This window comes from Sciurus carolinensis, chromosome 7, assembly GCF_902686445.1.
Source record: "Sciurus carolinensis chromosome 7, mSciCar1.2, whole genome shotgun sequence".
Taxonomy (NCBI): Eukaryota; Metazoa; Chordata; class Mammalia; order Rodentia; family Sciuridae; genus Sciurus; species Sciurus carolinensis.
The window spans coordinates 117,059,684-117,079,083 of NC_062219.1; the positions used below are offsets into that span (position 1 = coordinate 117,059,684).

Here is a 19,400-nt window from a genome sequence, read left to right on the forward strand (position 1 = left end):
TGGGCCCTAAGTGGCCTGGGACAGAACCACTCCTGCCCAGGAGGAAGCCCTGCCTTGCTCCTTTATTCCTTCCTCTTCCTCCTCTCTACTCTCTCTTCTCCTCTTTTCTGTCTTCATAACAAAGTGGCGAGCAGCCCTGTCTTTCTCTGGCCTTGGAAATTCTTTTTAGAGTAGCCAGGCTAAGACTATTGGCTCAACCCAAGGTCAGCTCAGTGCTGGGCAGGGGAAAGGGGGCAGTATCTCTCCCACATTCACCCTGGTTTGGGGTACTAGAATGTGTACTGAATTGATCATTCCTTAAATTTTAGTGGTAAGAACCAAGTTTTGAGTGTTGAAGGAGTAGAGCAGGCCTCCTGATTTGCTTTGGTTTGAAACTGTGCAAGCATATCCAGCTCAAAAATTGGGAACTCCCCACAGTCAGTGCCTTTTGCATTAGGATTCTTAGCCAAAAATTCTGTTAGCAATAGTGTTCCTTTGCTTCTTATTTGCTGGACCTTTCCTTGTCATAGACTTTAATTCAAGAACCTTGTGGGGAGGGGATGATTGGAGACTAGTGTGAAAGATCTAAGTTCCTAAGTCCCTTAGGAACATTTAATTGTCCCCTAATGTCTGATGCAAACCCTTGTCCATTATTCTCCTGAAACCTAGCCATTCTGTGTTCATTTTATCTCTGAGATTAAAATATAATAAAGCATATATAATAACGTACTATCTTTATTAGAATCTCCATAGTGACCCTTTTAGAAATGGATAAAGTGGAGATAAGGATGATAATGTGCTTGCCTAGTATGCACAAGGCCCTGGGTTCAATCCCCATTACAGCTTAAAAAAAAGAAGAAGAAGAAGAAGAAAATAAATACATAAAGCATTATCTATAGAAAATTGTTTGAGAATTGCTGGTAACCAGATAAATAATACCTTGTTAATAGCAGTCTTCCTAGTAAAATAGAAAATAGTTTTGTCATAATTATGGTCACTACAGTGAGATTTTAGCTGTCCATTTAAGACTGAGAGACAAGTAGGGAGTTCATGAAGATTAGTTGGATCTGTTTGGGAACATTTTAAACAGAGTCATCCATTTAAAATTGGTCTCATTGAAGATTCTAAATGAATAGTTCTGTTAAAACACCAAGTGCTGTAAGGTTTTCCTTGTTCTATGGTCACACACTGCCCTGGCCAGCTATCTTGTAAAGTGCCTTTTATAATCACAATAGACAGAGCTGGAGAGATGGCAAGGGAATAGCAGATCTATACAAATCCATTTTCTCCTGACGACCAACAAACAACACTGTGTACTTACGTGGTGTGGTTTGTCTGTAGTGCTGTCTTCCTCTGTGACTGGTGTATTATTATTTTACTGTTGTCATATTAATTGCCTTGCCAATGACTGTATAACTTTTAGGAGGCATATTTTTTATTGACTTTAAATGTTTCTGTGACTTCTTCACCCTGCCCTACTACTTCCATCCCCTTTGGTAGGGATCTGGAACATAATGGCCAATGACTGTCCTATTTCATGACTTCAGCTTGTGAATGTAGCTCCTGGGCACCTCATCAGTTCAGGGAGTGAGGTCAGGAACAGTTTCCATTTCTTTTCTTTCTTTTTTTGTAACTGGAGGTAGAACAGTTTTCATTTTTAATTGGAGCTTTTCCTCCCATGTCCCTTCTAATTCTTTTAGGAAAAATACCAGAAATTTGGTGTGAAAAAAGCAAGCCAAAAATCATCAGTACAATTGTCACAGTAACAAAGATGGGATTGTGACTATAGTAGGATCTAAAAACTCCATGTGGAATTTGCTACATAAAATTCTATTGAAACATTTGATAGAAGAAATTTTAGACATTTCTGGGTTAAACTGAACCTTAAACCATACCTTTATCTCATACCTTGGCTGCCATAACTTTTGACTGCTAGATGAGAATGGCTTTAGTCTTGTGTCTATTCCTGGAGTTGGCATACTTTTTTGGTAACTGGACAGCTAGTTGATCCTTTAGACCTTGCAGGCCATACAGTCTGGGTTGTAGCTACTCAACTCTCCTGAGTGAGTGTGGCTGGATCTCAATAAAATTTTATTTACAAAATAAGTATCTGTGGACCATAGTTAATAATGCTTTCTCTGTTGCTTTTGTTCACTAATATCTGGCCTACACAGGTAAAAGTAATGAGTTGGGGAATTCATTTGCCTTTCACAGTTTCACAAATGTGAATAGTAATCTAATCTTGTTATTCAGATATGAGTATTGGAAATCAGCATTCTGTTTGAGGACAAAATACATACCATGACCAAGTGGGTTTTTTTCCCCCTGAGTTTTGTGGGGGAAATGAGCTAGTGAACTGCATAAGGAGAGGGAACCAATAGGAAGTCTTGGCAGATGAGCTGAGCTGTAAGCCCCCAACTCTGACCTGAAGAGAGCAGGGTCTCTCTCTCTTTCTTTTCTTTTCTTTTCTTTTTTTTTTTTTTTTGAAGTATGGCAGATGAACTCAGGGCCTTGTGCATGCTAGGCAAGTGCTCTACCACTGAGCCACATTCCCAGCCCCCTAGCTATACTTTTTATCTATTTTAGATATTAAGGTTTTTCCAAGATGTTGTCTGTAAAATAATTAGTCTACTACTAAAGAATACTTTTTAATATATTAGTTCATATTTTTTGCAATTTAATATATTACCTTTTTATAATGGATATTTTAGAAAAAGGTACCAAAGGATTTGTCATATATCACTTTGTAATTAAGTGGAAGAAAATAGATTTTAAAAAAAGAACCACAAATCATCTAAATGAATATCTGTCTCCCTTTCTTTCCCTACCCTTCTTCCGCCACCCATTGAACAGATTAAAATCTACGAGTCTATGGTTGCAAAGAAATAGAGACAAAATAGGGCTCCTGTCCCCCCTCTGGTGCCACTGCTGCTCATGACACCACATTGCCTTGGCAGTGCTTGTGTCCACAGAGGCTCAAAGAGAGCCATGGAGCCCCTGGTGGCCATGTTGGCTAAGGAGAGCCTTGGAAACCCTACCACTTTCTTCGTACCTTTCATCAGGTCAGAGCTCCCAGGCTCCTCAGTGCTCAGGCTGTTAGGGTGAAGACTGTGCACTCATTTCTGGCACTAGCTCCTTGGAGATCACTTCAGGGATGGTTCCCAGCCACTGACACCGAAACAGTCTTGTGTGACTCAGACAGGTTGCAGAAGTCAAGTCCTGTTCTGCCCCTCAGCATAAACCTGTGTTTGCTCTTAGGGATTAAGTGCCAGAGCGGGAGGATTCCAGGAAGCCAGAGATCTCCCCTGCTTGTCCATGGTTCCTTCGCTGACTTGTGAAAGTACCTAATCTTTTCTGTCTGTACTTTGTGAGTGGGAGTCAGGGCAGTGATTTGAGGGATGTGCGGGCGTGTATATGTGCATCTGCACTGGGTGCCTGTATGGCACCAGGACCTTGTGCTCAGGACATCTATCTAAGTCCTTCCAGCAAAACTAAGAAAGCAGGAGTCCAACTGATAGGGCTAAGAGGCATAGGGGAGATAAATGTTTGTGCTTGGTAAGGAAGGGTGAGCCAGCTGAACAAAAGAGATGAAGTTTAATTCACAGAATACAATATTCTAATGAAGCCTTGTACTGTGCTTGAGTCCATGTAGCAAGCAGCAGAGCCTTGGACAGGAGCAATTTATTCATCTCTGCCTCCCTCACTCAGGTTCCTTTTTTCGGCCTTTTAGTAACCATCACCGGAAAGCCCAGTTTCTGTATGGGAGTTTACCCTGGTAGCTTGCCTGGAATACGTTTTGAAGGATTAGTGTTCATGGCATGGAGACTGGCCCCTGTGCCCAGTACACTCTGGTGAATATTCATGTCGGCACCTGGAAGGGTTATTTCTAAAAAGGCAGGTCTTGCAGAATACATTCCAGAGGGGGACTGCACTCTCTTGTCTGAGGGCTCCTTCAGCCATAGAAATATGGGCTGGAGGGTCAGCTACTGGGCAATTCTAGTGCCTATTTATGAGACAGAATCTGCATCCTCCCTCGTTCTTCGGCCCTGGGGAGAACTGAGACTCCTCCCACCACTCTTGAGCTCTTGCCTGGGCCTCCAACTCTGGGGAGAATAGTGTAGGAGATTCCAGAGAAAGATAATCGCAACTGCTCATTTAGCCTTTGGTACTGTGGCCCACACCAGTTTGGTTTAATTACAGCTGTTTATCAGTTAGAAAAGTTAAGAGTTACTAATGTTCAGCTGAAAATGTTTGAATTAAAACTTGTGATCCCAGCTTTGAAGACCTGATCAAGAAAACTGTACTGAGTGGCCAGTGATCAAAAGAATTTCATTGAAAAACGTAATTAGCCATTTTTTCCTCTAGCCACTACAAAAAAAAAAAAAAAAAAAAAATCATATAAAATGTTGTTTTTTTTTTTCCTGGCTTTTTACCTTTCTTCAAAAGATTTAGCACATAGTTACATATTAAATTGATTCATTATCTTTTGTTTATAAGACCTTAGAGTTAGGATGTTCACCTTTATGTACTGATGGAGAAGAGGTTACTATTATCATTCTCATTAATGTCTTTATTTTAATGGCAAGTCACGTACCACATGGAGAATTATAATTTATCAGACACCCCCGCCTTCATTCAGTGTAATCTACTTTAAGTGTTTAAATTGTCAAACTCTTGCAACTTATAGTTTTATTTTAGTGTTTTGGTGGGCAGTTATTTTCATGTGAAAGCTTTCACAAAGATTTCCTGAAGGAAGTTCATCAGAAACGGGACTTACGGGGAACAATTTTTAAAACCACGTAGATGTCAGAGACAGACAGACTTTGTACCGGCCATACCATCTCACTACCAGGTTGGGTGTAGCGGGAGGAGGCAGGAGCTCACAGAGAGAGGGCTGGAGGAGAAGAGCCACAGCGCAGGTGGTGCTGAAGGGGGTGAGGTCTGGATTGCATGGGCAAGTGTTTAAAATCATTTTCAGCAAGAGCTCAGGACTTTGTAGATTGTGCCCTGTAGGGAAAAGAAGATGATTCACAGCTGGAGCATAGGTTGAAACCCAGATCTGATTAAGGTGAAGAGGTCAGGCTGATAAGAAAGAGAGGGAGATGTGCGAAAATAGTACCAACTGTGTTAAGAGAGACCAGAAAAGAGGCTTGGTAAGAACAAAAATAGAGAGAGGACACCATTGAACAGAAGAGTTTCGCCTTATAGTTCACCCCTGCTGGAATGTTCTCTTGCCTGTAATATTCAGAGTCGAGCCTTCCTACCTTGTTTTGCCCCTCCATTCTCTCCCTTTAGCATCAGGTTGAGAGAATACAAAGATCTGCCTACAGCTAAATTGTGCGTTCTCCCACAGACATGCATTCCTATGAAACATGACCCAAGGGAGTCGAAAGGAGCTGTGGAGCTTATTAAATTTCTCTTTGGCTCTGCTTCTTGGTGCTTTGTAGGCTATGCGCATGTGGGCACCGATTAGCATGTGGTCAGAGGAGGGGCAGGGGAAGAAGCAAAGAGATGAAATAGCAGTCAGAGTTGATATTTTTCATAAATTATCTCCAATGAAAGACTTGGCAAATGGTGGTGGGGGCTGGGAATGGAGGTCTGGTTTCATCAAAGGTGGGGTGGGAAACATATGGGGTGTTAAAGATGGTGGAATGAGACAGACATCATTACCCTGTGTACACATATGAGTACACAAATGGCATGAATCTACATCGTGCACAACCATAGAAACAAAAAAGATATACCACATTTTGTGTACAGTGAATCGAAATGCAGTCTGTAAAAGTAAAAAAAAAATTAAAAAAAGGTACTGTACTGGAATGAGCTACCTGGATTTTGTGAGAAGGGTGATTTATCTGTAATTCGCTCTCTCCATCACCCTTTCCTGTCCTGCTTCCAAGTCTCCATCAGTTTAATTCAGTAGAGCCTGTGATCCATAAACCATTGTGCTGGGGAGCATGAGGAACCCCATGCATTCACCATGCATGGCCCCTACCACTGTTGAACCGTGGTCAGGTGGTTGTTCCTGAATGGTCTTGGTCCTGGAGACTGAAGGGAGAAGACCTTAGATGTTATTACGCAGGGAACCTGGAGCCAGGTGACTCTGTTCCCCAAACTGTTGGATGAAGGCCCTCAGTGGGGCCATTTTATTCCACAGAAGTCATGTATGTTAAATAGAGGTTGAGGTAGTAAAAACCCTAATACTCAACTTGTAGCTTAGTGGTTCCTGAGCTCTTTATTGAGCCTATCTCTTCTCACCTCCTGATAATTTCACAGAATTAAGGACAGGAAACAGAAAAGTTCACACTAATGCATATTACTTTGAGCTGTAAAAAGACACTGATTCTGGCCTTTTAAAGTCACAACAGTGCCTAATAATCTTCCTAGCAAATGAAGCTGAAAGTGAACTGAACTTAATACCTGGGAAGCTAAGCCCTGTGGTCTGGGCGGGACTTTGCCATTTCTGCCTCTTACATATCCTTTTCTGATCCTGCTGGTGAGCCAAATCAGGCAGATCTACTGATTGTGTGCACGCGCCATGATGAGGAAGCTGCTGGGATCAAGGCAGAGAGCCTTGCTGCAGAAAGGGGAGTTAGGGAATGCCAAATTTAAACAGGGGAAGATCTGTAAAAGCTGTCTACCTGCTCACTGTGTCACGGCCTGAAAGGTCTGTAACATAAAGAGACTTTACCTTTAAAATATCACAAGACCATTTGATCAATTCCTGATACTTCCAATGCTAATATCTTCCTTAAGACATGGCTGTACTGGTAAGTCACCTTCAGAAATGTAAAAAAACTGCTTTTCTTCTCAGGGACTGTTTGGCTGGCCTGGACAAAATTTTCTCACATATCCACAAAGCATAAAATGAAAGAATTTTCTTCAAATTGGACTGTGTAGTATGAAATCTAGATCGTATGCCTGGACTTAAACTTATTTGTTAAATATGGATTCTCCAAGTGAATGAATAATCTATAAACAATGACTTGGGCAGTGTTTTGCCCATATAAGAAAATTAATCCAGGAACTTAGAAATATAGATTTGCATTGAAAGCAGGAAATGCACTGATTATAATTTTTTCCAAATGTGATAATGAATGCAAAAACATTTCAAAAGTGGTGAGGTCTTTGTGAACGTGAGGTTGGATGGTGCCTAGTCCTTCTCCATTCATTCCACACTTGGCATTTGCTGAGAATTGCACCTGTGGCCAGGCTATTGGGCAGTACAGGACTAGTTTTTATGTTATCACCTAAACCTCGAAATACAAAACTTAATCCCCCCACTAAGAAGTAAAAAGATGATCTCAATTAGCCATTAAGAGTTGATAGTTTTATATTGTCTCAAAGTTTTGGAAAGTTCTGCCTCATCCAGCTGTGTGCAGTTATATCTTGCCGGCATATTCTCCATTAATATCTATCTACTTTTAAATAACTTATCTGGATTATACAACCTCTCCTTTTATCCCGCCTTTTCCCAATGAGGCAGTCTCCACAGTGCAGCCCAAGTGTATACTTTGTTCACTTCATTTTATTTCATCCTGGAGTTTCAGTGTCTAAACCAGAAACTACTTATGCCAGACAACCTAGAGCGTGTGCTTACCGTTTTTCTGTACCAGAAAATGACCAGTACCATTTTTTAACTTTCTTAGAGAAATTACCATCTACATCTGTAATAGTTTGGATCTGGAATGTCCCAAAAGCTCATTAAAGGCTTGGTTCCCAGCTCTTGGTGCTGTTGAGAAGTGGAATCTTTAAATAGAAGGACCTAGTTGGAGGAAGATAGGCCACTAAGAGTGTGCCCTTGGAGGGGATATTGTGCCCTCAGCCCCTTCCTGTCTCTTTCTTTTTGCTTCCTGGTTGCCATGAATGAGCAACTTTCTCTGCTTCATGCTGCTGCTATGATGCCCTGCCTTGCCATAGGCCCAAAAGCAAACCTGCCGAACAACTAGGCACCAAAACCTCCAAAATCATGAACCAAAATAAACTCCTCTTTTTTCTAAGTTGATTATCTCAGGTATCTTATCACAGTTACATAAAGCTAATACAACATCCCGTTTTGAAAAATTAAACTATCAGATAATACATAGACTGTCTGATGTCCTCCAACTAACGTGTTTCCCAAGAACCCATTCCGTCTAGGAAGCAATCTGTATTTCCCTCCTCCTGCTGTTGGAGGAAGACAGGTATCCCCTTTGCCCTGAAAGATTGTGGTCCACTTGGAGGAAGGGCCCCTGCGGCGACAGCTCCTCAGGAGTTCAGGAGTGTCTGGAATCTGCAAGGTCTCCTTCTCACACTTCTGATAAGGCGTTGTTACTTGACTCTGGTCTCCTGCTGAGAATCTCATTTTGGACTTGCAGTCCTCCAGCAGCTCCTCTCAGCTGGACCTTGCTCCCCACCTGAGGATGATGCTACCTAATCGAACTTGTGACAGCTGACAGTAAGGATCTCTTTCATGTTTGGTAAAATCCCGTTTCTCGCTGGTAGAGTGGCTTCTCTGAAGCTGTATTAAATCCTCTGGCAGTTGTTACAGTCTACCTCTCCTGCCTTGCAAAAGCAGGGGGTAGAACGGTGCCCCTCACATGTTATCTTTCTGCTTCTCCATTAGAAGAGTGAGACCTGGACTCTGCTGAACGAGGTGGAAGTGCTGACGGTTCCCCGGGTGACCACGGCTTGTTACCTTTCTCCCTCGCCCTCACACCTCTGGCCTCTGTTCTTCTACATCGTGAGCTCTAGGTCCTCTCTTCTGAACGTTTGTCCACCCCTGATCCCAGCCTGAAGCAGTCAGTAATCTTCCTGGTCCTTCATTCCTTGACCCTGATCTATGTCCTTTGTCACGTGGACCCTGTGCCCTGGCCCCGTGTCCCATGGGGAGAGCGATAAACCCTGCAGACTGTTCCACCCTGACCCTGTGTCCCATGGGGAGAGCGATAAACCCTGCAGACTGTTCCACCCTGACCCTGTGTCCCATGGGGAGAGCAATAAACTCTGCAGACTGTTCCACCTCTGCAAGGCCTTCTCCCTGCACTGACTACGAGTACCCCAGAGCGCCCTCTGCAGTTCTCCCACTCTGCCCTCCTACAAAGCATCTTCTTTCATACTTGAATAAAAAGACTGCCCTCCACAGGACGTTCTCCCGCATCCCTGTTCTTTTCCTCCTGTCTCTGTGGTCCCATAGCCATCAAGGCATCACTGCATCCTCATCTGTGTAGCAGCTACTCTTTGTTGAACACCCTTTCTGTCCAATACACTCTGCTAGGAGCTTATCTTAGGCCCTTTCAGTTCCAAGTGACAGGAACCAAATAAAAATTACTTAAGCCAAAAATAGTGACATTAAGTGAATAGGACATTTCCCATGGAATACTAGGGTGGAAACTCTGAAGGCCATCATAGGGATTGAAGACAGACCTGGGAATCTGTCCAGAGTCCAAGCTGCCCTCTCTGGGCTGCGCTGTCTTCTCTACTTCTCCCTGCAGGTGGCTTTCATTGCTTCCTTGAGTTTGTGATAGGAGAGGACACCCCAGAATGCCTGTGTTCTCATTATCTTGTTTAAGTGAACAGGACCAATTAAGCTAGAATCCTGTATAATTCACAAATTTTGAGAAAGGAAATCTGATGAACCCGGCATGGGTCATGTGGCTTTCCAGCATGCAGTCAGGCCTATAGGGCAGGCTGAGCTCAGGAACTCCCCATATCTGCTTTGAAGTTGGGCTGGAAACTGTTCCCAAGGAGAGGAGCTACTCTGTAATGTACAGACACACCAAAAAATCTCTACTGCTCATGTGATAGCAGAGGATCATAAACCGTTAGAACTGCAAGAGCCTCAGGAAACCACCAGATCCAGACACTGAAGTTCACAGGGGTGAAACTGAAGTAAGTAACTTAGCTGTAAGTTAAGTGACTTGTCTGAGTGATACATAGTTGGTACTCAGTAAATAACTCTTGGACTGTTGAATGGAAGATAGTTAACAAAGAATTCTCTGTATAACTTTTTAAGTATCTTTAACTTTGGAATATTATAAGTGGATGTGATGATGTTATTACAGCATTACCAATAGCGTGGTAGTTGATCTTTCTTTGGTTGTTTTTTTTCCCCCCACCCAAAAGAAAATTCTTTGCAACAGGAACAGTGTTAATCCCAGGCCTTTCAGTGGAGTCTCCCACAAATGGTAGACAATTAGAAACAGGCAGAACAGGCCCTGGCTCCTGGTCTGAGAGGCACCAATTCATTGGAAAAGCTGTTGATCTCAACTGTTAGGCCTCAGCCATTGTTCACAATCTGGCATAGAATTAATCCCTTAAGAAAGGATGAAAAAATGCCATTCAGCACAACTTAGTTTGTCATCGCATGCATAATGCAGGCTTTCCAATTAGAATGCTACAATTTGGAAACTTTCTTCACAGACTGATGAGAGAGCAATTATTTTAAGAAGGGAAAACTCAGTCCACTGGGTTTGCCTCAAGTCACTTCTGACTCAAGCCGCAAAGACAAGAGTTTTGAAATCATATTCACTATTGAATTTTGTATCAAAACACCAGCAAGGAGAGCAATTAGTTGCTGTAAACTGAACCCCTAGTAATCAATGATATGCAGCCAGCCAGAGCATTTATGGAAGATGTAAGCAAAATCACATCTGCTAATCAATTTTAAAAAACCTAGCACTTCACTGCTTTTAGGGAAACTCCATAATAAGAATGAGGAAAAATGGAGGAGATGGTGTTTAATGTCACTAGGTATTTCATGCAGGGCTCATTCCATAGAGAAGCTTGTGACTATAGCTAAACACCCTCCATCTGCATCAACAGATCTTGGCCAGTGGCATCCATTATTCCACTCCACTTGGTAATGGCTTCTGCTGAATGGTGGAGGTGTATGGATGTGTGTGTGTGAGGTTACAATAACTCACACACACACATATCATAGAGGGTGTCTGTCCTGGGTGAGCTCACTGCAGACATTCCCAGCTGGATACGGGTCAGCAGTGCCTCTTTGTCCCTGCGAGTGCAAAGACATAAGAACAGTGTCTCTGTGTTGCAGGCAGGGGAAGAGGTGAAGGTTGTTGGAGGGCTTTCCACTTGTGCCTCTTCATGGAGAAAGAAATGGAGAAATCTGCAAATTCCTCTTCATGGAGAAAGAGATGAAGTCTGTTTTCCTTTAGTGTTCTTTTTTTTTTTTTTTTTTTTGCGGTGCTTGGGATGGAACCCAGGGCCTTGTGCTTGCAAGGCAAGCACTCTTATCAACTGAGCTATCTCCCCAGCCACACCTTTAGTGTTCTTAAACTGCTTTTTCACTTGAATTAACAAAGGAATATTTATTCTTGGTGAAGCCTGAATTCCAAGCAAATATGTATCCTGGCACATGAATTAGAATGTCACCAAAAACGTTGCAGCGTTAGGTGAATCCGAGACATGGTCTTGATAACCTGAGATTCATCAGTGTCCCTTTTCCACTCAGGAGTTAACATGACCCCACAGTCCCAGCCCCCAGGGACTCCTAATAGAGGAATAGAGAAGGAGATGTTTCAACCAGTATGTGCACTTGGCTGCTGTTCAGAAAAAAAGAATTTAGACCAGGAGAAATTATTGAGGTAAAGATCGATAGTCCAGACTAATAAAAATTAATATCTTCAGCATGCAAACTGTTCTAGACAGTGGATTAATATCCTTTAGATATAGAGGACATTTTGTAAGTCATTAACAGAAGGATAAATATAAGTAGGAAATGGGTAAAATGTTCAAGTTCAATGATAAGTAAAAAACTACAAATTAGCTAAATATATTTCATCTATCAAATTGGCAGTATTTATAAACATAACCACAGTACTGGGGATGATACACAGGCATTTGTTACACACTGGTGGTAGCATGAGCACAACTTGTTATAGATTTTTCTTTGGATGGGGGAAAAAGAAAGATATTCAGCTATTTTGTGATACACACCAAAGCCTCAAAATGTTTGTATGCCCTGCTCTAGGAGTTTTGCTTACAGAAACTTTCGAAGGCAGTAATCATATACTTAGCTAAGAATGTTCATCACATAATTTTCATCACAGGGAAATAATATCAACTACTCAAGTGCCCAATAGTAAGAGACTGGTTAAATAAATTGAGGTGTCCATACAATAAAATACTATGAAATCAGTACATATGATGACAAGAATATTTGATATATGAAAAGATATTCATAACAGATCATTAAGCAAAAGAAGCAAGTTACAAACAATAGGCACTGTGTATTTGTGTTTGCAATATTATTGGAATTACAGATGATCTTCATCTTAAAATAATGATTTGCCTTAAAACAAAATGGAGGACTTTATAGAATAAGCCACTTAAAAATTCTTCTAGTGTGCTATCCCTCCAAGATTCTCTACTAGAATGTTTATGATACTCATAATTGGTCATCCTTTTTTTATCTTTTCTATATCTCATATCCTCAAGGCAGTCTTTTTCCATGAAATATTTTGAGATCTGGTTAGGTTCTATCCCAAAAGGGACTGATTGTTTTCATTTGGGTATTCTGTAGAAACACTAACTCTTGATTATCTGAAAGGTTGACAAATCTGGCTGTCCATAAATAATCCAGAGTCTCAATGGGAAAATAGACTCAACATTGTCTCCCAGCAAACCTGTTACCAGAGCTATTAATGAAGAGAGTGATGATCAATCTGAAGTCCTTTCCTAATTTCAGTAGCAAACATATATTACTTGATAGCAAACAGCATTACTATTAAAAACAAAGAACTAATGGGAAAGGGGAGCATGGGCAGTCCTAATCCTCAATAAGAGCTTTATAGGGATCACTAAATTGAACTTGTGCAAAGGCTTTTCATTGATTATATTTACAAATTAAAGGAAAGTAATGCAAACTACTTTTCTAGACTGATAGGTTGCAGGTTGAAAACATTAATGACCCAGGTACATAAACTGGGAATAAAGGATCATTTGGCAGCAGAATAACAGAACTGGGTTTTAATTCCACATTGGAATCCTTATCAATCACTCAGCAACCATGAGTTTAGACAAGTTCCTTGATAGCATTAAACCTTTTTCACCATCTGTTATTCAATAGGAATAATAGTACTCACAGGAGGATATTTGGAAGGACTTAACAAGACAAAACATCTAACACTTATTGCAGGGTCTGATACACAGTGAACATTAAGCAGGTATTGACTGTCATGGTTATTATTACTGTTGTTGGAAGGAATGTATCTGCCTGGATGTTGGTTGAGCGTAAGCTCTGTGTGAGACACTGGGCCAGGTACTCAGTAGTAAGAACTCAGAGTGCCATAGATACTGCCTTCAGGGAGCTCAGTGTTCTAGCTGATGAAAGAAGCAAATGCATGTGACCAACTATAAACAATAAAGTACCGTGTGGGTTTTATATAGGAAGGACTTTTAAGACTGGAATCATAAAAGACGATGATCTCTCTCCTCTCCAATACTGTCAGAAGCAAAATGCAGATCCCATAATTCTTTTTTTATTCTTACTTTTTAATTGAAGAATAATACAGAATGCACAAATAATTTATGTGTTGCTTAGTGAATGTTTACATGTCTATACTCATGTATATACTACCCACATCGAAATTAGAACACTTCTAGCATTCTAGACGTTTCCCTCATCCTATTCCCTTCAGTACCTTCCCTAGAGATAACTACAGTTCTGAAACCAATAGATAAATTTTGTCAACTTTGAGCTTCATTTCAGTGCAATAATGTAGTCAAAGCTTGTTCTTATCTGGGCAGAAAAGGGGGATAAGAAGAACAGGACCAAGATAATAAATTCCTAAATAATAAATAAGAAAGTTTTACTAATGAATATGTGTTTGCTATATAGAAGGCCCTCCATATGTGTGGATTTGAATGAACATGTACAGACTTTTTTCTTGTCATTATTCCCCAGAAAATACAATGTAACAACTATTTACATTGAACTTACTTTGTATTAGGTATTATGAGTAACCTAGAAATAATTTAAAGTATACAGGATTATATCTGCAGGTTTAGGAAGATCCTGGAACCACCTTGCCATGGATCCTATGGGATTACTAGATCTCTAAAGCAGATAAATCTTACCAAAGTTAGGCAAATATACAGGTGAGAATGAGGAGAAACCTAAAACGTGATAAATAAAGGTCATGAGGCATGCTGGTTATCACCCATTAGAAAGCAGATAACCTCCATGAGCAATGATCTCCAGGATGTTACCTTTAGTCAGCCCTGCCAAGTGGAGAATAAGGAAGGAGGACATGGAGACATCTCCCTCCAGAGCCAGTCTGAAGAACTGCCAGTAGGTGGACAGAGACTACCGGAAATTGGGTGATTTGTAAAATCAACTCCTCCTAAGGAGATGAGCTGCACACTGTTCTGTTCGTACCTTTGGGAGACCCACATTCTTTCCCCAGTTCTGGAATTGTGGTGGGCAAAGGAGGCAGGTGGGAGGGATAAGGTAGACATAGATTGCCCTGTGCCTATGTCCCCATGCCAGTGAGAACATTTACAGCAATCTTGTTTCTCTCTTTGTTCAGATTATTACTTTGGGACTGTGATGATCGCAGCTATAGCTACTACGTCGAGGTTTCTACCAATCAGCAACAGTGGACCATGGTGGCTGATAGAACAAAAATCTCCTGCAAGTAAGTTGCCTCCTTTCAGTAATTTATTCCAATTGCAAAAGCAGTCTTTTTGATGGATTTAGCATTTCCAAGTGTGTACTCATGGAACCACCAAATTGTATTCTTATTTGAGGTTGAAAGTATATTACAATAATCCTTTAGTTTTGATAAGTACTCATACGGGAATTTACTTGAGAGGACCAAACAAGCTTTCTGTTGTGATTTGAACTTGACTCACATTTTCGAAAATAACATGTATCTAAGCAGGGAAAAGAAAGATACTTTCCTTGCGCAATTCTCTCTCAGATCTTTCCACATCCCACACTATTCCTTTAGGGTATTTTTTTTCTTCCTTAGAGAATTTTGCTGACATGATACATACTTCAGAAACTATTCTGGGGCTCTGTCTTATTCCCCAGTCTCAAGGTTAGCTAAAAATTTATCTCATCTCAGTGTTAGCTAGCTGTTACCAGAATTAAGGAAAGCCTTGTGCCGTAGGCTCTTCACAGGCAGAGGCATTTAATGCACTTAGCATGGGAGCTCTGAGCTTACCTGGTTGCAGGAACAGCTACTGGGATGGATTCTGTGGGTTCTGACCAGCCTAGAATCACAATACATGAATAGAGCCTTTTTGTATAGAGCCAGATTCTCTGGGAGACGAGACAGCAAATGACTGATATTTCTTTTTCTTTTTAAAATTGCATTATAGTTCTGTGTTAGTCAGATTTCTATCTCTGTGACAAAATACCTGGGAAAATCAACTTATAAGGAGGGAAAGTTTGTTTAGTTTCTTGGTTTCAGTCCATGGTTGCCTGGGCCTGTGTTGGCACAGTAGCTCAGGGCAGGAACACATGACTGAGGAGGCCTGTTCACCTCATGGCAGTTAAGCAAAGAGAGAGGAAGGAGCTGGGGTCCCAATATTCCCTTCAAGTCTTTGCCTCCAGTGCCCTAACTCCCTTCCACCTGCCCCACTTCCCAAAGCTTCCATCACCTCCCATTAGTACCACAGGCTGACAACCAGACTTTCACCACAGTTGCCTTTGGGGGACATTTTAAATCCAAACTTTGATGGATTCACATACTATAAATTCACCTATGTAAAGTGTACAATTTGGTGATTTATAGTATACTCACAGAGTTGTGCAGCCTTCACTTCCAACATTCCAGAACATCTTCATCACCCCAAAATGAAGTCTTCTCTTCATTAATAGTCAGTCCCCCATTTCTTTCCAACTCCCCCAGCCCAGGATTCAATAATCTACTTTCTCCCTCTATGAATTTTCATATTATGAACATCTCATATAAATGAAATCTTATATGAACTTTTGTTCCTTTCTTCTACTTAACATGATGTTTTCCAGGTTAATTCATGGTTGTAGCAATTTTTCAGAGTTTTATTTCTTTTTTTTTTTCTAAATTTTTTTGTTGTTGCTAGATCTTTATTTTATTTATTTATATGCGGTGCTGAGAATTGAACCCAGTGCCTCACATATACTAAGCAGGTACTGTACTACTGAGCTACAACTCCAGCCCAAAGCTTCATTTATTTTTAAGAATAAATAATATTACATTGTCTAACCAAATTTTTTTTATCCATTCATCAGTTGATACATATTTGAATTATTTCCACTATTTGGTTATTATGAATAATGGTACTATGAACAGTTCTATATAAGTTTTCATATGAACATATTTCTTCAGTTTTCTTGGGTATAAACCTGGAATTAGAGTCACTGAGTCCTATGGTAACTGTTTAACTTTTTGAAGAACTATCAAACTTTTCTATAGCAGCTACATTATTTTGTATTCCCACCAGTGGTGCATGAGAGGGTCCAGTTTTCCACACCAGCACTTGTTATTGTCCATCTTTTTGATCATAGAATGTGGAAGTGAAGTGGCAAATTATTGTGGCTTCAATTTGAATTTACCTCTTGGCTAGTGATGTTGAACATCTTTTCCTGTGCTTACTTAGCCAAGATTTCTAAATAGCATTAATGCTGGCTTGTCAGAGAGTGTGCTTGAAACCATCACCACTACTATTATACTATTACAAAGCATGTGTATGTTGGTGAGGTAGCACTTGCTACTGTAACAAATAATTTTAAGTGACGTAACTTGCTACTGTAACAAATAATTTTCAGTGACGTAACACAATAGTATATTTCTCAGTCATATAACAGTCAAGGTGGGTATTTGGTTATCAAGTGGTTCTTCTCCACAGATGAATGAGGAACCCATGCATCTCCCTTCTTATAGTTCCACCATCATTTAGGGACTCATCAGCATCACCTACATCTAGCTGGTAGATAGAAAAAGTAAAGAGAGTGTATGCTAATGTGGCTAAAAAAGTGTAGTCAGTTCCCAGCTGGGCAGCCACTTCCAGTTGAAGCACAAATTCTATGGGCATCTCTAAGTAATATCCTAAGTAATATTCTAGTACCTGCACATATTTTATCTCTTTTTGTTTGAATACAAAATGCTTGTGGGGTGTTGTCCTTATTTTATAAAAGAGAAAAGAAAGCTCAGAGAGAGTATCTTTTCCAAGGAGTGGAGCTAAGATTTAAAACCAGGGCTCTTTCAGTGTACCACATTGCCTCTTAGTACCAGAGAATTGCCTGCATGCCAAGCCAGGCTAGATGATGGAAAAGGAGATGAAGTGGCTAACTTATTCCCAAGCTCTTGAGGATCTTTTTTTATGAAACTGGAGGGCTTCCAAGGCTCATGAGCAATCAGCCAGCCATTTGTCTTTCCAGAGTGTCTGCTTATTGAGTGTACAGCTCCCAGACCAGCTCTGTGCTTCCTCCAAACATGTCATCTTTGTTGCCCATTCCTTATGACATTTTGTATGCTATAAAATATATTCCTCATCTCTCTCTCTTTTGTGTTCCTTTGCCAAAGGTGCTATACCAGATGTGTTTTTAACAAGATGTGGTTAACTGTTGACCAGGCACATGTCATAATGATTTTGTATTTAGTGAAATGTTTTTTTTTAATTCAAAAACCCATTCACTCATTAAATCCTCTCATGTAACTTTGCATTAAGTCATCAGCATCTTTATTTGTTTGCTTCTATTACTTGATAGATTTAAATAATTTATGTTTTTAACTTTGTATTTTAGCACTTAGATGCTCCAGCAATAAGTGTTTTACATATTAATAAATAAATAATACAGTAGAAGAACAAGAATAGTGAAAAGAAGCAAGTGCCTGTTAACCCTGTAAGGACCAATGGAACCCAAGGTTATGATTTTACATTTACGGGCACAGAAAGAATTTATTGTACTTCACATTTTAAAGTTAGGCCTAAAGAAATTGAGAATATATGTAAATGATAAAAAAAAAAAGACTTCTTAACTAACATACTCCAGAGAAGACCTCAAGAGAGGATTCTGTTAGCTTCAAGAATTGTAGTCTGTTCTTTATTGAAATAGAATGTGAGTTGTATCATAAAGAAAATTATGTGGAATATTTAAAGATCGTAACTCTGCCTCTTGATAGCTTTCTTCATTGTCAAGAGGTGAGAGCTCAGATTTCTGCTCTCCTCTGAGAAATGTCCCAGGAATGAGGTGCTCCCTATCTCTGAGCTCTGGAGTGGGTATTTTCCTTCTAGGTCTCCTGAGTTCTTTCTGCTAGACTTGACACTTCTCTTGTTTTCATTTCAGGGTAAAGCATCATCTCTATTGTAGATAACCTTGCTTTTGAATTAACTAATTTATATTTTATTTATTTGTTTTCATTTGTGTATTTTTGCAGTTCTGGGGATTGAACCTAGGGTGTTGGGCATGCTAAGCAAGCACTCTACCATTGATCCACATCCCCAGCTTGTACTGACTCATTTTTTAAAATCACTTTTTAACCTCTCTTTCTTCACCTAATGTAATCCTGGACACTTTAGCCTTATTTCAAAAGATTTTACTTTTCCAAGCATTGATTCCTTTTCTCTGCTTTCCTCTAAATTGTTGAACACTTACTTTGTTGATTAACTTCAGCTTTTAACATGCACATGGAAATTAATTTAAATGATGCAGAGAGCATTTCATAAAAAGTAAAATTTTACCTTCCCATCTTCTGTTCTCGTCCTTAGAGGTAACTACTTCTGACTTCTTTTTTTCTTTTTTTAGTTTTTATAACTTCTTGACTTTAATATTTTATACCTCTACTAATTAAATTATGAACTTTACTAACTGCTATAAAAATGATACATTTAACTCACTTAACCACTCATTTTTGTTAGTTATGATTTTTATTTTAGTTCTCTACTATTTTTCTTTTAGAATTAAACAACATACTTAAACCTCAGTTTTTTGAGTCGGACAATACTGTCAATCGTGGACAGTATTTCCTGATTTCCTACTGTGTTGATGAAGAAATTACTCCCTTCCATTTCCCTCTCCCTTTCCTCTTCCTACTTCCCAGCCTCTGTAAACTGTCCAGCCACACTGACATTGTAAAGGTTTATGATGTGTACACTTCGTTCTGTAACCTATGCTGAAATTTTCCATGTGTTAACTATAAAATGATCCTGAGAAGGGAAAACCATGAAGAGCTCATTATAATATTCTGATTATATAAACATTGTTTGTTCACACCACATCTAGTAATTGAATGTGCAGTGAGAGAAGTATTCTATGTCACTAAGCATGCGCCCCTCTGGGAAGAATTGTTCCCTGTTCAGATCTAATAGATTAGATTTTCTTGGGAGTATCGGAATTGTTCCACATGTTAAATAGCTTTTTGTTTTTCTGAAGTTCCTAATCACCTCTTTTTCCTGTTACAGAAGCTTCTAAAGCTTCTAAAGTGTTT

At 40.0% G+C, this 19,400-nt stretch overlaps 1 protein-coding gene across 1 annotated transcript in view; it reads left to right on the top strand.

The window, feature by feature from the left end:
- The window catches only part of Btbd9 (BTB domain containing 9), a 387,287-nt gene that overhangs the window by 303,092 nt on the left and 64,795 nt on the right, over positions 1-19,400 (top strand). Inside the window, exon 9 of the mRNA XM_047557540.1 lies at positions 14,511-14,618. Within this exon, the coding sequence (XP_047413496.1) occupies positions 14,511-14,618 (108 nt within the window). The remainder of the gene's footprint in view (positions 1-14,510; positions 14,619-19,400) is intronic.